This window comes from Leptinotarsa decemlineata, unplaced genomic scaffold, assembly GCF_025532065.1.
Source record: "Leptinotarsa decemlineata unplaced genomic scaffold, Ldec_3_MD MMD2_P_RNA_scaffold_6, whole genome shotgun sequence".
In the NCBI taxonomy this organism is placed as follows: Eukaryota; Metazoa; Arthropoda; class Insecta; order Coleoptera; family Chrysomelidae; genus Leptinotarsa; species Leptinotarsa decemlineata.
In genome coordinates this window covers 1362621-1390138 of record NW_027412533.1, presented here as the reverse complement: position 1 = coordinate 1390138, position 27518 = coordinate 1362621, and the positions used below count along the sequence as shown (strand labels likewise).

The following is a 27518-nucleotide window of genomic DNA, read 5'->3' as shown; positions in this document are numbered from 1 at the left end:
TCAATTCTTACAGTACCTTCGCGATTACATTCGATTTGGTTAATCTAGTGTAATTTGTATACGACTAGAGCACGCGTAGATTTAACACCGTCAAAACGCAATGAAGACGATTGCCGCGGTGACCCTGTTGATGTTTTTCTGTGGTGGAATTGATAGTAGTTATTATCTGCAAGATACCAGACCACGATACCTAACAGCTGCTGTTGGTGATCACATAGTGTTCAACTGTGAAATCGATTTTCCTCAGAGTTTTCCAATACCTTATAAACTATTCTGGAAGAGAAGGGTAAGTTCTGTGTTTTCCATGAGTGAAATGTTGAGCTATAGAGGATCGGGGGACTATATTTGATCGCCAATCACAATTTTTTAATTTTTATATTTATGAGTTAAAAGTTGAAGTTCCAAATTGAATCAACAAATTATCATCATTATCAAATACAAGTGAACTTTTATTGAGTATTCAACCAGAAGATGAGCTACATCAATTTTTTCAAACGCACTATCCACTGTTTCCGAAATAAGTATGGTAAGTACATTAATGTGCTAAATCCAGCGGAAATAATCTTCCCAATCCAAACGTAATTGGAAGCTTTTAAACTCATGAAATTCCCGGAAAAAACAAAAGTTTGTTTATCATAGAATATCTATGAAAGATGCTATTCGGTATTTTCTATTACTTACTTGTAAGTGCCTGAGTTATAAATTATCTCCAAGTCTCCTGTTTCCTCCAGAACGCTGCATCTTTCACGGACAGATGGCTTTTTCCTCTCATCCTTCTATATTTTTCCATTAAAACAATATTTTTCCCTGAATTATAGGTTCTTCACTGAACATTTACAGTTTTCTTCTGAACACAATCTGAATAGGCATGGTAAGAGCATCCAAAAATGAAATGGGATTTATGTATAATAAAAAACGTCTTTATTCTTAAATTACATTAAAAATAGATATTTATTTTCTATAAAATGAACTGACAACATACATTAGCCCGCCATAATGAGTAAAACAAAAATTGGAGCCAATGACGTCACATCTATGTGAATATTATTTATTTACGCTTCCATATGAGTTCAAAATGAGTTCAAAGTTACTGTGTAGTGAAAGACATGTTGCGATTTTGTGAACTGTTAGATCTCACAATGAAGTGTCACTAAATATCTATTATATAATATTATAATAATGATAATAATAATAATTCCCAATGATCACTTACCCCACGGCGTGGGGAGTAGTCGTTGGTTGATAATGCTAGCGCGCCCTCCCGAATGTATCGGAGCTTCGGTGGATAGGGCCTGACCAGCGCATACTTCGGTAAAAAAAAAACGAGTTGGAACCCTTTCAGCAAAAGGCTCATATAAAAGCCGCAGAGATCACCTTACCTATGTCAACATGGGGTCTTCTTCAATAACATTGAAGACCTTGGCTTATCAAAGCGCCTGACTTTCGTTTTCCTCAGGTCGAGTGGGCTGGAGACGGAAACTGAGGGATTCATCATGGCATGCCAGGATAGTGTTTTCATCACCTTAGTCTACCGCAGTCGCGTGATAGGTATAGAAGTTCCTGACACAAAGTGCAGGGTCTGCCACGAGGCGTCCGATAACCTAATGCACTTGCTGTCAGCATGTTCAGCATATGCGGTCTCGGCCTATATCCATCGACATAAAGCGGCACTCTTACGGTATTGACAAGACACCGGTGTTGGCCTACGCTTCGAGGGATATTGAATCCGTTGTGGAGAACGAGAAGTGCCAAATTTATTGAAACTTTTCTTTCCCCACCCTCAGAGTCATCTAAGCTAATAAGCCTGATGTAGTCCCTCTCCAACGATCAGAGCAAGAAGATATTTGTCGTGGAGTTTTCAGCACCTGTCGAGACGAATATCAGCCAGAAAGAGGAGCAAAAACTGATAAAATATCGAGACTTTCTCTTCGAACTCTACAGACTCTACCCAGACCACTTTGTCAAGATGGTTGTTCTGACTATTGGAGTTCTTGGTGGAATGATGCCCTTTCTACTGTCGAATCTCAAAGTCATACCGACTTGTCGCACTGAGGCAGAAATCTTAGCCGGACAGATGCAGAAGGCTGTCATTCTTGGCACAGTGTGCTCGCTCAGGGCACATGATTCTCGGGCCTAATGATCACTTACGATCACTTGATATGAACGTAAAAATACTGAAATATTTTAGCTATTGCCTACAGAAGCCAATATGTCATAGAAGATTATTGTTTGTTCAGAAGATGCTTTTTCAGGCAGTACCTGAAACTGGAAACAGATTTTGATCAAAAGGAAGGTGGTTGGTTGTTATAGAATTTAGCTATCGTTTATGTAAATGACCTATTGAATAGTTCAATGGAGTACCTAACAACGTGGATCATTTAACAACCGATGTTCACATTATGTACATCCGTTCGATAAGTTATTTTTGTATAGAGGCAGGGAGGTGTTTTATTAATAATAATTCAGTGATATAATGTCGAAAAATGAAGATTCCCCATATCGTACTTTTTCAGCTACCTGGCTTTTTTCAGTGTATGAGAAATCGGTTCTCCTTTCTTGTTACCGTATGAAAATACCAAACAAGAATTTTCAACTCTTTGAATTTGTTGTTTCTCTTTTTTGTTCAGAAAATAATGGTATACTACGTCACAATGGTTGAAATTAGATAGTAGCATTGAATTACAAATGTCAAATAAATTATCTTGAAATCTGATATGTGGCTCTCCAATCTAACAATTTTTTGTCTATGTGAAAGATATGAATCGAAAAATTAAGTGCTATGAGAAAGTCCATTATAATGTAATATAGATCGAAGTAGTTGATGATTCAATGTATCAAAAGCTTTACTAAAGTCGATCAATATTAAGGCAGTTATTTTGTCTTTATCCGATGCTGTGACGATATCATCTAATATGTTCAATTAGGCTGTAGCACAGCTAAATCTTGTACCCTAAATCTGAGCAGAGCACTACAAGTTACACGACTAAAGTTATGTCGTCGGCATCAATCACAAAGAATGGCGAGGTCATCACAAAAGTAACCCCTACACCTACACTGCGAGGAAAGGATATGTAGTGCACGCTATTCCCAATAAAAACAGTGCAGATTCCATCTACCGTAGGAAAAAAGAATGAATGTCAACCCCAACTTCGGAAACACCTCAGAAATGGAATGATATAATGATTTCATATAATGTAAGTAGCATTTTTTTCAAGTCTACAGTAGCAACCTAATTGTGCTTCAGATATGCTTTGCTAGTTCGTGAAACTGAAAATTGCCTACAAATTGTCCATCGAGTCGGAGTACTGATACATCCAAAAGTGACATCGAGACTAGTCTAGGAGAGCCATGAAGAACTGACAGGAATAGCAAATCGAAATAGCTTATGGGTGAGCTGGACACGGAGCTGGACACGTAGCTGGAGACAAACAATTTGTAGATAACCTGAAACATATTTAGGAGAATATGACAAATATCCAAGAAAATACTTTTTTAACTACTACAGGGAACAAGATAACTGAAAATAGGTTGATGGAATGGTTGTCCTAGAAAATTTAGAGGAAAAATGCAATGAGGCTACGGTGTTTTCCGTAGACTTGAAATGTAGCTGCTAACATTGCATTCAAGAATCATCAAACAGACACCGAGCAGATCTTGAACCACGAAGTTTGTGCGTATAAAAATTATGTATTGGATCACATTATATTCCACATACATTAGGACAAGTAGGTGGGACTTGGAAAGGAAGTTTGAGGATCACCTTTCAAGTCTTTACAAGAGGTATAGAAAACACTGTGGGCCAAAGTGTTTTGTTTTCCAAAAAGTTCGCCTTCAATATTGATATAGTTTTGCATGCATTCAAATCAGTTCTCAGAATAATTTAAGGAGGTATTCAAACACCAAAGTTGAATTTTTCATCATTCCGTCATACCAATTATTTTTGATCGTTGGTCAATTGAAAACATATTTTTTTACAGTTCATGATTGTGATGTATTCAACTTGCACCCCACTCTTTTGGAGATTCATTGCCTGATTTTCGTGCTTCAAAAAATTTTTCGCGACACGCAAAAACAGACACTAACGGTTGAAAATAATTGTCCATGGATTTCACAATATCTTTGTAAGATTTTTTTTCAGGTTCTTCTGGAATGAACATATTGAATAGTAGTTGATATGCCTCTTCATTCAATAAACTTAAAAGAATGGCACGTTTCCGTTCACTTTTGTTGATACTATTTGCCGTGAAATAATTGTTCAAACGACGTTTATAAATCGACCAATCCGACGTAGCTGGATTGAATTCCTGAATATGTCCCGTATACTGTACAGATTCCGTCATTTTATCGACTCGGGGTTCACTGCTGAGCATAAAAAAATGAATTTGCACTTTTTATAACTCAGAATCCCATCCTCGTCGCCACTTGTGATGTATTCAACTTAAATAAAACAACTCCTTATTTTCCGATCTTTATTCTCTCGCTCACCTAGACATACTGCTCCTCGATTCGTAGATGATATATAAAAAAGTACTATGTACAGAGTGCTACACTAATACTATATACAGGATGTCACAATGATGAACCAGAACGCTTCTGTTTTACTTCATGACACATATCAATTTTCTCTTATCATCGTTTTCCTTATCGAATCAGTAGCAACTTCAAGGGAATGTGCATATATGCTCTACCAAATTACTTTTCGACACTTTTAATCGAGTGAAATGGTATTCGTTCATTTTGTTCAATCAGTAATTCCATATTTGTTTGAGAGTTCATGGAACAAGTGATGTGAAGTGCAATGACTTGATTTGAAATATAAATGTCAGACTGCATTTCATATGAAAATTCCTTATTCATTTCAGAATATCAAGCATCGAATAACTGATGTATTTGAATCTTGTATTTTCTTGAATCATTTTTGTTGGTAGTTACAGTTATTCCTTGCATCTGTGACGTCCTCCTTCCTGTTTTAGTAGTGAGTTGAATAATTCCTGCATTTCCATTTCAGGGCGAGGTTATATATTCGTGGCATGACGGACTTATCACGGAATCAGACGATTACGTGGGAAGAATAGCACTAATTGATAAATCGCAACAACGACATTATGGTCTTGCATCTATTAATTTAACTTCCATCAGAGAGTCTGATGCTGGATGGTTTGAATGCAGGGTTCTTTTTCCCAATAGAACACCTCCTTGGAGAAATAATGGAACTTGGTTTCACCTCACTGTGAGCGGTAAGCAAACTCTACATAGAAAAGTGTATCAATGCAATATCGATTTCATTGCTTCAGTGTGACGTTGTGTTATTTTGATTCAATTTCTAAATCGGCGAAAAAGTACATCACTCTCCACTTTTGAATCAATACATAATAATATAATGCCTTTCCATACAGAACATTTATAGTGATAGTAATATTTCCTTCGTTTTGGGCAGGTGGAAACTTGCTGGCGATTCCCCCAATAAACCAGACCGTTACAGAAGGTCAAGAAGCACAATTTGCTTGCCTAACGAAAGATTATGCTATTAGAGTAAAATGGTTTAAAGATGGCATCCCTCTTGATGAATACCATGATCTCCAAACCAGGTCCTGGATCAACAAAGATCATACATTGGTTATCCGTCCTACAGATTCTGGTGATTTTGGGGAGTATGAGTGTGAAGCATCGAATGCTGATGGGGAAAGACAAACAGCCAGAGCTTTTCTGAATGTTCAATGTGAGTATATTTTATAAAAATACAGTCTTTCGCAACTCACGGTTTCAATATTTGAAATGAATATTACTACACCAAAGGTTCCAAAGAGTGCATCACAAATATTTGAAATAACAAACATCACAAAATGATCACGAATGTGTCTTTCATCTGATTTCCAAAAACCATTTTGACTTTCATAAAAAATATGCGATTTCTGCAGAAAAAAGGAACTATACTAATTCTATTCCGCAATGTGCACATTTCAGATAATTCACTTTATTGATATAGGAATCTAGGCTTTCACGGCTGATGTCAATGTTCTGACTGGCTTCCGAGTTTTGCCGTAGTCATCTTTAGTTATAATCTCGAAACGTTTCAACTGCAACTGCGGCAGTCATCTTGAGTGGCGTGGTCGAAGTACTCTTTTTGATGTGTCAACTGACGTGTCAGTTGACCACGGCAAAACCCGGAAGCCAATCAAAACAATCACTTTGTTGAACTCTTCTGAAATATGGTACTGAACAGGGCTCACTCAGAAGGTCCTTGAGAGTTTAGTCTCTGATGTGCATGACTGAGTATCAATTGTTACGAAAAAGTAATTGCAGATTTCTGGGAAACCGTTGTAAGATCTACTGAAATAGTTGGCTGAAGTTTGAGCGTGAGGAGGAAATTTTTAAGTTTTGATAATAAAATATCCCTATTCCACAATGATATTTATGTGCAAAATATATAAAAATGAATTAGAGTCCAGTAGCAGAAATATCCAGACCAATCAAAGAATTATCAACAGCAATTATGAAAAATAACCTTATCATTAGCAAAATTCAAAAACCATAAATTGAATTCGATTGTTCTCAAGAGCAATGCTTTCGGTCCGATAATAAAAAAGTATTTCTAATAATCTGACTAAAACGAAATACAATTGAATGACAAGAATTAAATGGATTTCATGAAAATTCTGTGCCATTCAAGCATAACTGAAAAACAAAAGACAAATTCAGTAAATGAGCGAAAGTAATTCCGATGAAGCAAGCTTGTTGTGAGTGTTAGGAATCACACGTTGGAAGGTAAGACCTCGTAAGTCTTTAGCTCGCACAAGTTTCGACTTGTGAGATTTGTCGTTCGTAGGGGAGCGACAGCTAGTTAAAGGAAAAACATATTTCAACAGATTTTTCAACCCTAATGCATAATTGTGTAGGATATACGATCATTAAATTATATAGTTTGCAGTCTGAAGTGTGCAATATACAAAATATCATAAATTACATGTCTATTTCATGAATGATATCTATAATCGATATTGATTTGTTTTCCAAAGAAGTATTTTTCGACTCATATTCAGACTTAAACCAGATGAATTCAAACGAATACATTTTCAAAAATATTAAATCTTAACATCTTCATGTAGTTACGCACATTTGAGAAGAAACCCTCGTATAGAGGTATACAATTTTTCAATCATCTTCCCGCAAATCTGAGAGAACAAATCAAAATTTGATACTGAATAGCTTTCTGATATATCGATAATAATATTATTATATTTGTACAAGTATCCTTAGTAAAAATGCGAAAAAATGTTTGGTAGGAAAAACGTAAAAGTTGCTTACCCGTCAAAATTCTATAGTTTTTTATCTTTAATGTGGGGGCCCGTCTCCTGGTAAGGCCTCTGGGCAGTAGCCCCGCCTGCTCTGCCCTAAATCCGGCCCTGGATATAGGTTTCTACAGTATCACAGTACAGAATCGATTCGGCAAGAGCCGAATCGATCCTTCTACGAAACCCTTCATCACTTGGAAGGATCGATTGCAGCTTGAGAAATAGTTCTGATACAGGTTCTGTGAAACATGTTCTTCCTTAGAATCAGTAGACATTTGTTCCGAAAATCTTGAGGAGAAAATTGGATTAAATGATTTAGGAAACACTTGCTACATGAATAGCGTTTTACAAGTGTTGCTCATGACGAAAAATTTCAAGAAAGAGGTTTTAACGATGAACGAGAAAGAAAATGTTTTCTGGATATTCACCAAAATCAAACAATTGTTCATGCAGTTGTAGTTTCGAAAGAATGTATCATCTTTCCCACCAACCGATTTCCTGGAGTCTCTGAAGTCTACTAGGTACTCGTTAGGACAACAAGAGGATTGATCCGAATTCTTTGGGTTCTTGTTGAATACTCTTTGTGAGCAAAAAAATAGCAGAATCAATACTTCTGACCGCTCTGGATTGAATGATTTCGTACAGTCTATCTCGTCTTGTGTTTATAGATCTTTTGCTGAAAAAATCCTCACTTGTTTACTTTGTAGTAAATGTTCAAGAGGTAGCAAAGACGGATGTGATTTTCTGGATCTTCAACTAGCGTTTCCTAATATGATTGATAACCAGTCCGTGCAAAGATTATTGTGGAATCATCTGAAAATGGAACTTTTAACGGGTGATGATCACCTGTTATACCAAACATGAGCCAAACTAACCGATTATTATAAGAAAACAAGTATATCTGAGGCACCAGTCAATCAAATAATGACACTGATGATCTTCAAACATGACTCAACTTCTGCGGATGCACCAAACTCCTACGAAAGTTCGAAATAGATGAACACTTCAATCTAACAGACCACTCTTATAATCTTCATGTAGTCATTGTTCATTGTGGTTCTGGCGTTGAATCAGGTCATTATTATGCATTGGTCAAAGAAGAAACAGGCTTTTTAAGTTTGACGATAGTCATGACACGAAGTGTTCTGGCGATGTTTTAAATTTATTGAAGCCTCTGGAGACACCCTACATTTTGTTTTATGAAAGAAAGAACATTGGCAGATCAAAATCTTCAGATCAAGTGGGGCTGCAGGTTTTTCCGGGTTTTTCTGCAGCTGAAAAAGCAAATGCGCCACTAGAATTAATGAACACGCCCCGGAGCACCAATTAACTTTTGTTATTTAATAATTTCATGATTTGTAATCTTGTCAAAATGTGCCTTCAGAAATAAAAATATTAACTTAATTCTTGTGACATTATTTTTCTCATGGTTTGTAACATATCATGTTTCATGTTAGGAATCACACGTTAAAAGGTAAGACCTCGTTAGTTGTTAGCTCGCACAAGTTTTCAACTTCTGAGAGTTGTCGTTCGTATGAGGGCGATAGCTGATTAACGGAAAAATGAATTTTTTTTTTAAACAGATGTGATATGGAAAGACTGAATAAAGATTATTATTAATGATGATACTGAATCTTGTAAAATAGAAAAATTCGATGCAGTAAAAACATCTCTATAGTGAAATGAAATGTCAAGCAAAAGGTCCTGCATATAGTGAATTTATGAAATATTTATACTATATATAATATGTTTTCCCGATTCCTTAAAAATAATAGATTCTTCGATTGTTTGACTATTTCACATTTTCTATGATCGAAATAATCCTAGAAGTAGCATTAAAGATCATCAAATTGTTATTTGAATAATTATAGATAGACACAGGTAGGAACAACAACAATGAGTAATGGAAGTGAATTGAACGCATTTTTTGAAAAAAATTCCATAGTGAGAAACAATTTATAGTGGAATGGTCTCTTAATATAAAGCTATATTGCTGAATATCAGTACTTTCAATACTATATATTATCGATTTCTTGATTTCCACTTGTAATCAAAACTATGATATGAGTTTCATTGTTCCATTGAGTCCTAGAATATATTCTTGAAGCAGCAGGAAAATGGTAGAATAATTGTGCTATCGTTTTTATTTACTGCTTCGTTCTGATTCCTGCTTTTTTATTGAGACTGATATATTTATCTACAGTTAGTATCGAGAACTAATGTTTCATTCTATACTGAGCCTGTCGAGTGTATCTCAAGATTTTCTCAAGAAAAACCTAATAGCTAAATGGTGATGAAAATGTAGAAAAATTTCAAAAATATATTACAGCAGCCTTTTACCTATAAAAACAAATATCAATCCTAAAACGTCCAATTCAAAACAAAATCTCTTCGAGTACATACAATTGAAAAAATTCACATTGATATTCATTTTTTGTTTCAGAAATATTCGAATATTTTCAATGACTGATCTTATCTTGAAAATTGAGAAACTTGTAAAAGGTTGAATATATTGAATGTCAATAATCACTGTTGTTTATAATACAAAGTACTCTCTTACACTGACAGATTGCTAAAAAAATTGAACATTTCCTTCCACAGATAGTCCCATACATTGTAGATGCTGTCTTTTCAATCGTTCTAATTCTGGTTATCTCCTAATTCCGATTCTATTCATGCGTTCATGCTATAATATGAAGAAAATATACCACACACCTTTGTCGACTCACTTTCCATTTGTATCCACAGATGAGGAAAATTTGAAGCCGTTATCGGCTTATTGTGCCACAAGGAACAATCCTAGAACCCCTAATATTCCTAGTATATTTGTGGAAAAAAATCATCATTTCTCTTTTCATAATCATCATAACATTGGTATTCCTGAATATTAATTTGTTTCCAGATAAAGCCAAAGTCGTTTATGCCCCTCCAGAAATTCACCTCCCATATGGCCGTCCTGCTCTTATCGACTGTCATTTCCGAGCCAATCCACCGCTTACAAACCTACGCTGGGAGAAAGACGGCTTTCTTTTCGACCCATATAATATACAGGGAGTTTTCTACCGTCGCAACGGAAGTCTCTTCTTCAACAGAGTAGACGAAACGCACAGTGGAACTTACACATGTACACCATTTAATGATTTGGGAAGCGCTGGGCCTTCTACTAACATGCACGTGATTGTTCAGAGGCCACCTGTGTTCATCAGGACACCCCATAACTTATATCTGAAGAAACTAGGGGAGACTATTGAAATGCCGTGTGATGCTAAAGACGACGAGGATGGGCATAAACCGACTGTAGTTTGGTACAAGGTGAGTTTTTACGAACATTCATATCCGTTCTATAAATCAATCAGTACAGATCACAAATTGAGAGGGCATGCTTGGAGACTGGCTGGAGACTGACACCTATCAGAAAACAACTACTCCCCTGGCTGATACCACGAAGGGCGTTGGATTATATCCGACAGGTGTCAGTTCAGAATTATTCACTGCACTGAAAAGTTATTCCTGCATATGCTGTTGGCGATACAACTGCCGCAATCGATTTTCAATTATTAGAACACACTTGCAGATCGGTTACGGACTGTTTGGCCACGGGGAATTGGCAAATTCCCGATATGCGGTTGGTTACCTCGTTCACAGGCAGATGGGGTGATGACAAACTTGTTTGTCGTTCGCTCCAGTCCATTAACCTACAGTGTAGGTAATATGAAATTGGCACGAAACGAATTGTTCTTTTAGACAGTGTAGGTAATTTGAAACTGGCCACGAAACGAATTGTTCTTTTAGATGATTTAATCAGTACAGATGTCAACGAGTGATCAATTTGAAATTGTTCTGAAAAACACCCCTCTCTTTCATTAAAAATTGTGCTTTATTGCGCCAAAATACAAATAAGCAATGAACAAGCAAGTCGGATGAACATTGAATAATCAAAATGAAAAAAGAAATTAATAATTATAATTCACTTAGAATGAGGTTTAAAATCCAAAAGCACGGTAATTAGTGATCAAACTTTCCATTACTTCTTACAATAGATGCACAATAATAAAATTTCATACAAATATATAAAGCACCTCTTCTTCACATGGTAAAATTGTAATGTTTCATATTTTGTATAGGTTCAAAAAAATGTGTAGTAGTAGTACTATTATCCAAAAGTAGTTCATTTGTAATCAGAAATGAACGGTGAGGGTCTATTCGACCCTCCACCGCAACCCACAAGGGTTTATTGTGGCTCACACCTATTCACACTCGGCCAAATAAACCCAGCTTTCTAACGAAGCCGATTAGTTTGTTTGGTGAGTGATCTTTCAGGACAGATGGTAAGAGTACGGATCTGCCGAACTCAAAGAATCTGATTAGGTCCACAGCGGGGCAGGCACCAAGTATATGCTCTGCTGTTTCATCATTTTCCAGACAGAGGCGACACACACTGTCTTCCGACAGTCCAAGTCTCTGCATTTGATGATTCAAATGACAGTGTCCTGTAAGAAGGCCTGTTAGACATCGTAGTTCATCCCTAGAGTAGTCCAACAACTGTTTGGTATCAAGTTTCGAAGGGTGGAATGAGCTTATCCTGGAAGATTCTGCCAGAAAACAGTGCCAGTACTATTAAGTTTCAATATAGAAACACTAGGACCTTTTTTAGAATCTTAGATAGCCTGATAGCCTAAATACTACTTTCCCAAAGAATAATGACGTAAATCGTGCATGGGCACGTGAAATTAGAAAAATAGAAGGTTTTGGCTATGTTGAAAAGATCTTCATCAATTTTCTCAAACCATAACAACCATAAAGCCTCTCTCAGTTTCTAGTGAAGGAAATCGATGATTCCCGAATGTCAATGTTTCATCAATGAAAATTACTTGGGATTCAGTGTTTACTCTTTGTAAACACAGCTCGATGTTATCGAGTGTACTCATCTAGAATTTGTAAACCACTTTTTTATATCATTCATTATTGGTGAGATTTGGAAAAGAATTGGCTGTAAATGAAATTGTAGTATCACCTGTAAAGTTGATCGTGATTTTATTCCTCTTGACAAATTGCACTTTTACTTTGAGAAATACAAAGGAAAACGTCGTTCATAATTAACTGTTGATTGTTCTCTGGATTATTTTTTTCTCGGAGGTAGGATTTGAACCAGAAAGATACAACGTACATTCCAATGTTAGAATTTTTTTTTCTCAAGTATATCAAAATTTATAAAAAAAAAGGCTCGCCAAGACTAGGATATACAATATCTCTGAAAAAGGGTGAAGAAACCACTGCTCACTATAAGAGATTACCTTGAAAAGAATAGAGAATGAACACTTCACTGAAAATAAATTTGTGTTCCAATTTCAACAGAAAATAGAGGAAAATTCTACAACTTGGATTACGATATCGCAATTTTCATAAGGATCTTTAATTTTTTCAAAGTTGAATGGAATTTTCAATGTCAGTTGAATATGTTTTTGGGTTTATCCATTCCACACAAAAACATGTTTTTTTTTTCTTTTCAATAGTGGGATATTGAGAAATCATGGCCAAATAACTTCAAAGGGAATTATTCAAGTGCCGAATGGAATCAAAATAAACTGAATCAACATGTTAATTCGAATTCAGAATTATTGAAAAGGAATAATAACATTGAAAATCAAAATCAAATAATCAAAATGTAAATGATCAATCAAGTACCTAAAATAACAGAATTATTGATATCTTAGCTTTCCAAGAATGGGCACATGAGTACATCTGAAACTTTCTAATAATGGAGTTGAAAAATTAAGGATCTAGTTCAACTTGCAAAGTTCAGAATCATTAAACTGATAAATCATTTTAGAACTGTGTTAGATATAGTCATGAATTACAAAATTACTATTTGTAAAAGAAATTGTAAATTTCATGGACTTTTTCACAGGATACCTGTTCCAAACTATACTGAATTTTCCTCAGCCGGCATCACGAATGAATATGAAGGAAATTTCAATACAAATCATTCGTTTTTATTCCGTTTTATGGATACTAGCACCTCCACCAAAACCATCAGTTCTAATATTCAATAAAACCACTAAAGTCAAATAAGTCGAACATTTTTTTTGTGCAAATCGGTGGAATCATTTTTCTCCCTGGAAAATCAAATAAGTTTCTTTGAAATATGCCTGTGTCATTAAACATCCATGAATTTCAGAAAAACGGCGATTCTCTTCCCATGGGTAGATACTCAATCAATGAAGGAAATTTAACTATAGTGGATATCCAGGCGGAAGACAAGGGCATTTATCAATGCTCAGCAACCAATAAAGCAGCGACTATTACGGCAGAAACTGAACTTCTGGTAGAAAATGTTCCTTCTAGTGCTCCTTACAATCTGTCCGGTGTATCTTCATCCACATCCGTCCATTTGACTTGGTTGATTGGAAGGCAACGAGCTAATATAGACTTCAGCATTTGGTATAAAACTAGAGATAGTACTGAATGGAAAACATATCCAGTACCCACCACGAAGAATCTGGAAGCAACCATCACTAACCTGATTCCAGGTATGCCCATTTACAAAAAAGCATTTTTCTCAATCAGCATATAATGAAAGGAACTGAGTTTTAGTATACTTTCTATAAGAAAATAGTATTTTCCGTTATAAGTTCGCTAGGTGACTTATTAGAGTACAAGTCCGGAATATAAACGAATATTCTTAGAAGACCTAACGAACGTGTATCCTATGATATTTTTTTTATTTTATCTTTGTAATATCAAATTGATGAACTAAATTGTGATTTTCAATTGGGAGTTCAAAATGAAAGAGCCAATTTCAGTTAAACAGAATATATATAAATCATAATTAGGAGTCTATACTTTTCTGATACTTTTCATTTACTAAAATTGGTACAAACAAATTGAAACACCTGGAGATTATTAATATATATATCGATAGATATAAGGACCAATAAAATAAAAATTACCTGTTTCAGTTGAACAAAGTGTATACAAAATTATAATCAGGAGTCTATCCCATAATTTTTCAAAACTATTCATTCACTATATTTGTTGGAAAATTTATTTTACAAGTGAAAAATCCTAAACTGTATCAATAGATACTTTTATAATAACTGCATTTTCGATGTATCTAGTCGGTCAACAAAAGAAAACTGGAGCACTAATGTGACTACAATATTAGCATATTTGTTCAGCTTAGAAACCTTCTAACTCTGTGAAAAGCACTGCACAGCATAACGTGCTTATAGAGATTTTTCCCGTCATCTCTTTTCCCATTCGAAAAAATAGTGTATACCGATCCTCAGTTGAATATTTTTCATGTTCTTCCGGTCATGATTCAAAATGTCCAGATATTGCTTACCTTCTATGATCCTATGCCTACTATTCGAATAAAACAGGATGAACTGTCTTCATTTCTATGTTGCATTTGTAACATGAAAATTTTTCCTCTATATTCTATATTTCAACTGACAGCATATTCAAATTTCCTCAATTCAAAAGTTTATTCAAAACAGATCTACAAATCATTGTTATTGAATCGTAGGTATTGTTTGGAGTTCAAGTTGAAACATTTCTTCTTCATTACCTAAAACAGAACAATTATCGTGAAATATATCATTTATTTGTGGAAATTAGAAAACATGTACATGATTTTGGTGTTCCAATCTAGTTAACACCAGCTATTTTTCTTGATAACCTTAGGATTCTTTTCATTTATGTTATGTTATTGAAAAAACTATTCAGAACACTTCATATACTCATCTTTAATTCATCCTGTAGTCCAGAATATGAAGGAATCCCAACAAACTCATTCACCTATTTTGTTTCGATCTTGTATATTGCTGATGGCAAATGAAATGCACGTATGGCAAACAATAATTGAAAAGTATGATCGAGTTCTGTAATTGGTTGAAACCATCAAGAAGGAATGCTCATTGAATAAATACTACATATAAAGTCAGTTTAATCTATTTGGGTAGTCTTTGAACGACAAATTTTGTCAACGTGTACGTCGCGGCGCGGCGCAAAGGACGAACTAGTGTTCTTATCGGAAAAATCTCAGACCTGATGAAATTTTCGGTGTGCTTCAGAAACACCAACGGAAGTGTTTCACTTCAGTTACCACTTATTGTGTTTCTCATTATTTTTAGTGGACGCACTTTCCTTTGAAACGCTAAGTTATTTTCACTAATTAATTTCTGGAATCAACATCTCAACCGAGATCATTTTTTGTGAATATGCCGACTTCCATCATGCCACAGACAAATAAGTCTTTCAGTATTTCCAAGTAGCGTAGGTTCTCCAAATGCCAAAAGCATTTTCATCTGCTTTGGAGTTCTTTTGGGTCTCTGAATACCTTTCTTTTTGCTGTCGGCCATTTTTGAATCAATAAATTAGATACTCAAATTAAACTCATACCACTTAACATCATCAAGAGAAGGATACTTCTGGTATCTGTAGAGTAGGGAGGGTGAGTGTAGACTCATAGCACTTAGGCCACATGTGACTCATTGTACATCCTCCCGAAGGGTTGTCCTCCTAGATCATCGTCCATCCTGTCCTTTCCAGGAAGGTGAACAGGTCCCTAGGAGACATTTCCTTTATATTGGCAGGTGTAAGCCAAGACTCGCTGAACACACACTCTCTTTGGCAACCTTGAGGTATCTCACGATGACCTCCGCGAAGGTTTTGGAATGTGCAGTGACATTACTGTCGATGCGCAGCTTCTTCAACCTTCTTGAGGTACCCTACGTGGAGGTGCACAAGTGAGGGAGCTTTCCTGCAGGGGCAGCCTTTATTCAAGGCGCAACTCTTGACGCCCGCCGCAGGAAGTGCCCTTGCTGTTGGAAGTGATCTGCTATGTCTAGCCTCATTCCATTCCAAGCGGTAGATTGGGGTGGACATTTCTGTTCATCCCCAGCCACCACCCTAGATTGAGGTGAGCACTTCTGTCCAGCCTAGGGATTGGTTTTTGTTTTTCCTGGTTTTGTGTTGTTTCATTCATGTGTGTTCCCACGAGTAGCAAGGGAAGAGTTGGTCACCTCTGGCAGAGCCCCGCATTACCAGAGGTGGGCTGATTACGATGAAGTTTCGCTTAGTTCCCCAAGGGGATCGTTCGTGACCGCATATCACCCAGCGGCCATTCAGCTGTCGGCACGATTTCTTACACCTTTGTTTGGGTAGGCTGGTCCACGGTGGCATGTTTTGCAAAGGCTTTTGGGGAGTTTTAGTTCCCTTCGCCCAACGCATTTCTGCCACTAACCAGGAGACAGTTCAACCGTATATCTAATTATTCTTATTCGAATGAATTTTATCTGCAACACTGGTTTCAAATATTATTCTTATACATGGCTCCGATGAAAGTTATATAAATGTGTAAATTTTGTAATGCACTATTTTGAACCTGTGGTGGAGTAATGAATATTACTGGAAGTTTTTTCCCTACATCAAACCGCTATTTCAACACCTCGGCACGTGTTTCGATTACCAAGTAATCATCTTCAAGAGTTTGATCTTCCTCATGAAGATGATCACTTGGTGATCGAAACACGTCGTGTCGAAGTTTTGAAATAACGGTTTAGTGTCAGGAAAAAAGCTCCAGTAATATTCAATGTGTATATTAATTAAATTGTGAGATCCTACTGCAGCTGCAATGACTTTGAATCATTCATTTGTTATATTACCGGCTTTATATAATTTTTATGAAAAGAAAATCTAACTACAATCATATTTATCAGCCTTTTGAATTTTCATTCTGAATTACTTTCTGGTACATGCATATTTTGTATTTCTTGATTTTATCAAAATCAAATGCGTTCTATCCAGAAAAGGGTTGTTCCATAGAAGATAAACCCGCGACCACTCATCTCTAAATATATTGGCTTCTAACTGCCATTAGCAACCTTCTTTGTAAATTATCGGCATGCCGTGGAATAACAATCATCATGATTAAAAACGGGTAATACATTGTCACAGCTAAGGTTTCCATTACAGAACCCTATTTGTTCAGATATCTTCTAAAATGATTAGGTAGACTTATGGTCATTTTGAACCAAGCTATCCAGTTTGGAAGCAGTTGTTTGGTTTTTTTTCAGTCATGAAGATTCATTCCAGCTTCTCTTGAAGTCTTTATGTTTGTTTCTCATTGACCTATTTTCTAGTCTGATGGTTTCTTATCACAGATTTTGATACCCTCACAACTGGTAGTGGGCCCATATACGGAGTTCATACTCCATGTTGGGCATACTCATCAGCTTTTTCATTGTTTGTTAATCCGGAGTATTCTGACATCTTTTGCAGTTCACCAGTGTCTTTAGTTCCTCGCGGTATCGCAAGACCAGTTACTATGCCATTCTTGTGCTCTTCGATGCCCCAAGTGCAGCATAGTTGTCTGTGAAAATACACACATCGGAAAAGTCTGGGGATATTTTTATAACATACTAAATATCATAAAAATAAATGCATGAGGTCGTTTAATTTCGATTAAATTGGTACACTCGACCACCCTGTAGATTTCTATGGGTTGAACAAAGCCTGCAAAAACGGTAACTAATCTTTTATCAAGTTTTTTACAAACTGTAGGTTTTCGGCTGAAATGAATAATCTGAAAGTGTCGAGTTTGTACATTCTATGCAGTTCTTGCTCAGCAATTAAACTGGAAATATTGTGCTTTAACATGGAACGCCATCACTTACCATTGGCTGAGATGAATAGAGCTGTAGGGCTTCTTCAAGGTGGCATGCGACAAAATGATGTAGCTCTTCGTTTGGGGGTCTCCCAATGTGTTATCAGTCGATTGTGGCGGTGTTTCCGTGAAACTGGCAGTCCAGCAGAACAACATCCAGGGCGAGAACGCGCTACAACTGCAGTTCAAGACCGATTTTTGATCTTAACCGCAAGAAGACAACCGACAATCACAGCACCTGAGTTGGTTAACGTGTTGCAGCAGACGCACCAGGTAACCATTGTTCGTGATACTGTCAGAAATCGACTGCATGAAGCAGATCTCCACAACAGAAGGCCACTTAGATGTCCACCTTTGTCGAGAGGCAATCGCGGTAGAAGATTAGAGTGGTGTCAAAAACATCAACACTGGGATGCAAATGATTGGGCCACAGTTTTGTTTACAGATGAATCCAGATTTGGATTTCATCCAGATTCTCGTCGAGTAAGACTGTGGAGACGACCTGGAAATAATGAACGTTTGAGACACGTCCAGGAAGTCCACACATACAGAGGTGGTACAGTAATGCTATGGGGCGGAATCATGATCGGCGGCAGAACCGATCTCGTTTTTCTAAATCGCTCCCTCACAGCTCGACAGTACCTCGACACCATTCTCCTACCTATCGTCCGTCCGTTTGCTGGTGCTGTTGGTGAAAACTTCCACCTAATGCACGATAATGCTCGTCCACATGTCGCGCGTCTAGTGACTGACTGGCTCACCAACGAAGGAGTTGATGTATTGCCATGGCCAGCACAATCACAGGACTTGAATCCCATCGAGCAAGTGTGGGACATGCTTCAACGAAGAATTACTCCGCATATGGGGAATATTCACACAACGTTTCAATTGAGAGAACTTTTAATCGCTGAATGGGCAAATGTACCTCAACAAGACATTGACAATCTCATTTTGTCGATGCACGATAGATGTAGGGCCGTAATAAACCAGCGTGAAGGCCATACTTTGTACTGATTCCAATTTTTTTTGTATTATGATTTTTTTCGGGGTGCCAAAGAAGAGCCATTTTTTTTTTAGTTTTGCTTATATGCGCACTCAGTATTTTTGACCATTTAATAAATTTTGTTGTAAGTTACATTCGTTTAATAATCACCCGTCAACTTTTTTTTTTCCCTAAAGCGATCTAAAAAAAAATTATTGTCATTTTTAAAAATATCCCTACACTTTTCCGATGTGTGTATTATTCTGTCTGGATGTGTGATGATCAAATGGGAACGATATATTCATATAGCTTCTCTAGCTGAAAATAATATAGCTAGGATAATTTTCGATTCATATCAGTTGTCTGAGATGAAGGTCATCACACTTCAATATGTATAATCGAATCCACAAAAAATGAACAAAGTTTTCAAGAAGTAAATTGGGTCATCCTGTAAACCATTCCAATGCCAAACGAAGATTTGTTTTATTTTTGTAATTCAGGTACGGAATATGAGTTCATGGTGCTCTGCAAAGACGATGACGGCGATGGTCTCTTCAGCAAATCCATTCTTATTTGGACCAAAGACTTGGATGGTGAACCAGAGAAATTCAATGGACGCTACCCGCCTGTGGGGTACCCTAGAAATGTAACTGTGTATCCAACAGGTACAGGACTCATGGTGAACTGGCGTCATCCAGAATATGGATTGGAATTTCTCAAATGGTATATAGTAAGATGGTCCCGGGTAGAAGACGATTTCATTTTTGGAACAGCAGATACAACTAATACATCGTATTTGAGTAAGTGCTTCCAGAAAAAAAGGTGTCTAACTGTAACTTAGAGTAACTATTACATCTAATCTCACACATTTGCAACTCAGCTCCATCGAGAGATACAAACTGTTTTTGAACATCATATCCATGTCCAACCATTCCATGTCAAGTTTCCACAAATTCACCCTAGCATTCGAAGGGTTAATTATTCAACCTGAATCAATTATCTCAAATAACCCCTCGAAATAGAAAAAACCCAAAACCGACTTATAATTATAGTTCAAGTAAACGATATAGTGAAACCTACCTTCCCACAGCTCCCCTTTAATAATATAGTTAGGGGGCTAACCAATTTGGTTATTCAATAAACATTTCTTATTATATAAGAATCACAATAACTATATAATATATAGGGTGTTAATTAAGTACGTACTATAAATTCAACAGACGATTCGTTAGGTAATTTTAAGACGAAATGTTCACATAAACATGGATCCGCAAATCCTTCGTTCTCAAAATACAGGGTGTTAAAATAAAAATAAAAAAAGTTATTCGTAAATATCTCAAATATCCTTTACCTAATTTTGTTGTAATTTGGCAATGGTATTTATAACATTGAGGAGCTGATTTAGCCCGAACGTGATTCAATTTATCAAGTCCAGTGGCGTCTCGAGCGGGATTTGAACGAATATTTTTGACTTATAAATGTTCGCCACCGACTTTTGTGCAATTTTTATCATTTCTGTGGATTAAGCAATTAGAAATACAACTTTTTTGTTTCTTGACTTTTTTCGTATCTTACTTAGTTTTTAAGAAAAAAAATCGACCTAATTGCATATCCCTGGACCTCACAAAAAATAATATGGTGAATGAGCATTTTTCCTAAGAATAGTACCTACAGCAAACGTGTCACGAGACGCAGCACTCGTAGTTGGGACAAACAATAAACTATTCACATGTAAAACAGTGTTATTTACGTAATATTAATTTGATATCAAAAAATATAAATCTGATATAAAAAATTATTTTGTGCTAGTATAATGCCAACAAAGCATTACTGTTTTGCGAATTATACGTCGGATAATCAATATCCGGAAGAAAACGTGTTTTTATACCTTTCATAAAACCTCATAATAAGGTTAGATCTAAGAAATGGATACATGCTTTGAGGAGAGTTGATTTAACAGTACAAAAAATAAATAAATATTTATATGTATGCTCTAAACATGAAATTAATAGTGAATTTTTCATAGTTAATTACCATTGATTAGAATGAGATATAACCTCAATCGTTTATTGAATTATATTCATTATATTTAATTAAATTTATTTCATTACCATCTATATTTGATTCATAATTCACTCGGAAATAAGTCTGAAATTCATAATTATTTTAAATTTCTTTTATTACAGTTTGAATCTACCGCAACTCATTTACTAGAGTATGTATACTAACCTGTCTATTAATTCACTGTTTTTCCAGTTACTTTCAAATTACGGCATGCAAGCCAACGTTTTAACGTTACAACATTGTTATCCTTCACAGTTGCAAATTGAAACTTTTCTCCAGGAACATTTTTTTCTGTTAAAAACATTATTTTTCAATTCTACTTTACCATATATTTATATGAGGATTAGGCAGTGTTTGTCCCTACCGAACTACTAGCGCTGCTAGTGAGTGATTTTTCGTACTTCAGGAAAAAGGTTCATTAAATGTTTCTTTTGGAAATTATTATTTTTACAATTTTTCATTACTAATTATGTAACAATAACAACAAATATTAAATAACATTAACATCTAGATCTAGACTTACGAATTGCACTAAATTAAGTGTTGGAAATGGCCTCAACCGTCTAGCCGCCGCATCATTGAATTTGGCACTCTTCTGAAAATACCTGGCGTATTTTTTATTATGTCACATAAATTAATGATTTTATTCCGTAAATCCTCTCCACTTTGAATTTCAGTTTTGTATACCAACGCTTTAAGGTGTCCCCAGAGAAAATAATCTGAGGGATTCGTTTCGGGTGAGCGAGGTGGCCATGGGTGTGGGCCTGCTCTCCCAATCCAGCGATTAAGGTACTTTTCATCCAAAAATTGCCGTGCCACTACACTAAAGTGTGGTAGAGCACCATCGTGCATGTACCACATACGGAATCTTTCCATGACTGGAATTTCTTCTAAAAGTCCAGGTGAAACCAATTCTGAAAATCTTCGGTATTCTTCTCCATCAAGTCTAAGTGGAGGGAAGTGAGGCCCAATGAGATGGTCACCGACAATTCCAACCCAAATATCAAAAGAAAACTGTTCTTGAAAATTATTTTCTATCAAGGCGTGTGGATTGTTTTCGGCCCAAATGTTATTGTTGTGGAAGTTAATAATTGAATTACGAGAAAAACAAACTTCATCTGTAAACAATATTCGACTTGGGAAAACTGGATTTCTTTTTATTTTACCGCGTAACCAATTATAAAAAGCTAGTCTTACAGGCAAATCTCTGGGCAATGGAGCTTGCACACGTTGCATGTGATAGGGATATAGCTGTTGGGCTCATAAAATCTGACACACTGTGACATGGGTAATATTCAGTTCTTCAGCTATTTTCCGAGTACTGGTATGAGGATTAACTTAAATCTCATTTAAAACAGCTTCTTCAATTTGAACTATTCGTACCGTTGCAGGCCTCCCAATGACAACCGTCGATCTTTTCAAGCTGCCTGTTTCAGAAAGTCGTGCATGGAGACATACAAATGTTCTTCTATTATGCACTACACGCTGAGGGAATCTTTCATGGTAAATGCGTCTTGCAGCATTCGAGTTTCCGTGAGCCATTCCATAACAGAAATGGATATCTGCCATTTCACTGTTAGTAAATTGAACCATGTTTTACAAAAATGGTTCGAAAAATAATCACTAAACACACTTTTTATAACAATTATAAATTAAAAGCTTATAAAGTTGACAAGTGTCAACTTGTTTATTAAATGCTGCAATCGTTTTCAACACTTAATTTAGTGCAATTCGTTAGTCTAGATCAGGGGTCTCCAAACTTTGAAGCCTTCAGGCCATAATGATTTTTTCAGTTTGTTCCAAGGGCCAATTTCTGCCCTTAACTATATTTCTAGACTAGGATAGTCGCAAAGTGCGTGACCTAAGCAAACTTACGCTTTTTTTGCATTTCAATTATTATTATGTATTGTGACACTTAACGACATCTAGTGGCGAGTAGTGGTACTATGTACTTATCTTTTATCTTTTTCAGCTGCCCGCTAGGTGGCATTAGGCGTAATTAAATATTTGGAATTACCGCGTTGGTTCGAGAAAGTTCTGGTTCTAGCTAGTCTATTCCGATCACCTCGTGATAGCAGTAATAATTGCATATAAAAAGGCTAGCGGCGCAACTGCGAGTTAGTCTGCGTAGGAAAGGCGATGGAAGCGAAACTGTCTATTGTGAAATAAAGTAAGACCCGTCAATAGAAGTATTTTGATTTGACTTATTGTTTTTATGTGTGATTTGTTAGTATGGAAAAGAAGCGAAAAATCGACAGTGAATGCAGAACGTTCCAAGAAAAATGGAACTTTCAGTATTTTGTGATTGAGTCCCGTAATAAGGCGCTATGTTTAATTTGTAATTAAACCATAGCTGTTCTCAAAGACTATAACATTAAACGACACTATGAATCGAAACATCTTCAAAGTTACTCCAAGTATACAGGAAATTTGCGGAAGGAAAAATTTGAAGCTTTCAAACGCGGATTCAAATGGCAGCAATCTTTGTTTACCAAAGCGAATACTGAACAAGAGTCTGCAACTCGCGCCAGATTTCGTGGGGCTCTTGAAATTGAAAAACGTGGCAAACCATTCACCGATGGAGAAATGATAAAAGAATACTTGATTGCAGTAGCCGAAGAAATATGCCCCGAAAAGGTAAATTTATTTAAAAGTGTCAGTTTGTCAGCAAACATCGTGGCTCGGAGGGTGCAAGACATCGCAGAAAATATATAATCTCAACTGTCTGATAAAAATGGACATCATGAGTGGTTTTCTCTAGCATTGGATGAGTCAACGGATGTGTCAGTTACTGCTCAGGTGTTGATTTTTATTCGCGGAGTAGATAAAAGCTATGAAGTGTACGAAGAACTTCTTGATATTGATAGAATTCTCGGCACGACAACTGGGGCAGATATTTTTAAGGAAGTTAAGAATGCCATTAATAAAAAAAACCTTCGATGGAGAAATTTGAAATCTGGAGGCTGATGGAGGCAAAAATATGTATGGTAAAAATAAAGGAGTGGTTGTAGAAAATGATGGTGGTTCAAAACCATTAGTCTTACATTGTATCATTCATCAACAGTCCTTGTGCGGAAAATGTTTGGATATGTCTGAAGTTCTAAAACCAGTCATATCAGTTGTTAACTTCATCAGATTCACTGGGCTGAATCACCGACAATTCCGCGAGTTTATTCAACAGATTGGAGAAAATGATATACCATATCATACTGCCATACGCTGGCTTAGTTGCGGAAAAGTCCTTAAGCGCTTTTAAATGAGAAGCAGCGCCCTTTTGCCGATTTAGAAAATAGTGAATGGATGTGGTAGTTAGCCTTCTATGTCGATTTGACAAATCATATGAACGAACTGAATTTGAGATTGCAAGGAGAAAATCAGCTTCTCCCTGATTTATACACCAATATCAAATCCTTCAGGCAGAAAATAATACTATTTCAATCGCAATTACGTAAAAAATGTTTCACACATTTTGAAACATGTGAAATATTCAGCCACACTACAGAGACTGAATACCCCGTCAATTTTGCAATCGAAACTTTGAGTGCTTCGAAGATAAATTTTGATACTCGGTTTTCAGATTTTGATGTCATTGCGAATGAAATTAAGCGTTTTCAAAATCCTTTTGATTCTGACATTGAAACCCTGGCTCCGGAAGTCCAAATGGAAATTATTGATTTACGGTGCAGTGATATGCTTAAGAACAAATATCAAAATTAATCTTTGTTGGAATTTTATAAGAGTCTTCCACTGGAACAATTCGATAATTTGCATAAATTTGCTCGTGGGTTGTTTTCTGTTTTTGGTAGATACTACTTACTTGTGTGAGAAAACGTTTTCCAAGATGAAGTATACAAAAAGAATATTTACAGATCTCAATAACCGATGAGCATCTTAAATCTCTTTTGATAATTGGTACAAGTAAAACTGATCCACAACTACAAAGTATCGTCGGTGGAAAATCACAATTACATAAATCTCATTAGTGATTTTGTTTTACTGTGATTCATTTCAATTATTTGTTAGTTATTATTATGCTTAAACTTGGATACTCAAGTTAAGTTTTCTTTGTCATCATTTCTGTCGTTAAGTTTCACCTTGCAAGTAAATGAAACCGAGTAATCATCATTCTGTGTTTTCTTCTTCAACTTATCACAGCAATATTAACAACAATTAGGTAATCATTGGCTGTCGCGGGCCAGATTGATGACAGTAAATTATTGGCTGTCGCGGGCCGGATTGATGACACTGGCGGGCCGGATTTGGCCCGCGGGCCGTAGTTTGGAGACCCCTGGTCTAGATGTTGATGTTATTTAATGTTTGGTATTAATGTTACATAATTAGTAATGAAAAATTGTAAAAATAATAATTTCCAAAAGGAACATTTAATTCCCCATATTATTCCTTGCGAGGTCCAGGGATATGCAATTAGGTCGACTTTTTTTTCTTAAAAACTAAGCAAGATACGAAAAAAATTCAAGAGACAAAAAAGTTGTATTTCTAATTGTTCAATTCAAAGAAATAATATAAGTTGCGCAAAAGTCAGTGTCGTACATTTTTAAGTCAAAACTATTCGTTCAAATCCCGCTCGAGACGCCACTGGACTTAATAAACTGAATCACGTTCGAGCTGAATTAGCTCCTTAATGTTATAAATACCATTGCCAAATTACAACAAAATTAGGTAAAGGATATTTAAGATATTTACGAATAACTTATTTTTATTTTAACACCCTGTATCTTGAGAACGAAGGATTTGCGGACCCATCTTTATGTGAACATTTTGTCTTAAAATTACCCAAAGAATTGTCTGTTAAATTTATGGTACATACTTAATTAACACCCCGTATATAATGAAATAACAGAGTGATAATTCAAAATACTTCTGAATACTACTTACTCACATATATATATATATATATATATATATATATATATATATATATATATATATATATATATATATATATATATATATATATATATATGATCGCTTCAAAAACACTTCACTAACTTTCTTCGAAAGCTTCTGATAATTCCTCTTCCATATTCTCTGTTTCACTATCATAGTCGTCATTTAAATCAATAATGAATTCATTTCCTCCATTAATATGAAAGTGTCCAATCTCCATATAGTATTTTTCTAAAATTACATAATTTGTGATATGAGAAAAAGTAGGTAGGTACTTTCTCACTGAATTAGCTATTTGTATAAACAATGTTCATTCGTTCATAAAAATGGACTATTTAAAATATTTCATTCAACTTAAAAGTGATATATTATTTTGTTACATATGCTAAATACTTGTTGTAAAGACCAATTAATATTATCATTATTGATGTTCAATTCAAATGATGACAATTGTTAGTGGAAACTATATTCATTGAAGAGTTTTCTATAAATTCTTGCCATCTGCATCCGAAATCCAAAAAATATTTTATTTTCATTCATAATTAGATCAATCACCTACATAAAAACTGTGTACCACCGTTGTCCAGTATGTTTTTTTCGCTCCTGTTTTTATAGTAAATCAAATTTATTTTCATGTTTCAGTAACAGATATAGTCGAGGGAATTGAATACGACATACAAGTAGTAGCCTTATCTATAGATGACCAACAGTCAGTCAGTGAAAAAGTCAGAGGAATTTTTCCAGGATATAAGAGCATAAAGGCTGTAGCTACTGGTATCGTTGCTGGATTGGGATTTCTGGGAATTGCTTTCGTTGCAGTATATTATATAAAGAAAAAATGGTTCAGGCCTTATCATCAGCCCATTATAAAAACTTAGCCCAGCAAGTACAGTTATCTTGCTGTACTCATCACTAGTTTTTTATACCACATATGCCCAAGTTGGAGTAGTATAAGTAGTCATTGTTCTAGTCATATGTATTAAACAAATATTAAACCGCTCTTGTATAATTTATTTCAACAAGTAGTAGCCTTGTTTATAAATGACCAACAATCAATCAGTGGAAAAGCATTAGGGATTTTTCCAGGATATAAGAGCATAAAAGCTTTAACTACTGGTATGGTTGCTGGATTGGGTTTTCTGAGAATTTCTTTCGTTGCAGTGTATTACATAGAGAAAAAATGTTTGAGGCCATTATAAAAACTCAGCCAAGCAAGGTAGCTGTACTCATCACAAGTTGAAGTAGTATAAGTAGTCAATTTTCTAATCATATGTATTAAACGAATATTAAACCGTTCTTGAATAAATTATTTCAAGAAGTAGTAGTCTTATCTATAGATGACCAACGGTCAGTCAGTGGAAAAGTAACAGGGATTTTTCAAGGATATAAGAGCATAAAGGCTGTAGCAACAGATATCATTGCTGGATTGGGTTTTATGGGAATTGATTTCGTTATAGTGTACTAGTTGTTGCCCGCGGCTTCGCCCGCGTAGAATTTGGTGGTTGTAGTACTAATTAGTACTATGTTGCTGTATCGCTGCTGTTCCAATGTTTTGACAGAATCAGAATCAACAAACTTAGGCGTGCACAGCGTTATAGAACAG

At 35.8% G+C, this 27518-nt stretch overlaps 1 protein-coding gene across 2 annotated transcripts; it reads left to right on the top strand.

Moving 5' to 3' along the window:
* Positions 1 to 43: 43 nt before the first annotated feature.
* Positions 44 to 26914, top strand: bdl (borderless). 2 transcript variants are annotated; one of them, XM_074169754.1, is made up of 7 exons: positions 44 to 286; positions 5009 to 5237; positions 5438 to 5719; positions 10195 to 10604; positions 13471 to 13822; positions 19444 to 19765; positions 26558 to 26729. In XM_074169754.1, exons 1-7 carry the CDS (start codon positions 101 to 103, stop codon positions 26580 to 26582), a joined length of 1806 nt encoding a protein of 601 aa, XP_074025855.1. In that variant the 5' UTR covers positions 44 to 100; the 3' UTR covers positions 26583 to 26729. The 2 variants fall into 2 exon arrangements, with proteins under 2 accessions (XP_074025855.1, XP_023011586.2); XM_023155818.2 differs by having other exon boundaries at positions 45 to 286; positions 19444 to 19743; positions 26558 to 26914.
* Positions 26915 to 27518: the final 604 nt, after the last annotated feature.

What these genes read in the sequence shown, in the direction of transcription:
- bdl (XM_023155818.2), top strand. Translation starts at nt 101, where the DNA reads ATGAAGACGATTGCCGCGGTGACCCTGTTGATGTTTTTCTGTGGTGGA. An exon ending in GTTTCACCTCACTGTGAGCG is followed by an intron (nt 5,238 to 5,437) that starts GTAAGCAAACTC and finishes CGTTTTGGGCAG; the next exon opens with GTGGAAACTTGCTGGCGATT. An exon ending in AGCTTTTCTGAATGTTCAAT is followed by an intron (nt 5,720 to 10,194) that starts GTGAGTATATTT and finishes ATTTGTTTCCAG; the next exon opens with ATAAAGCCAAAGTCGTTTAT.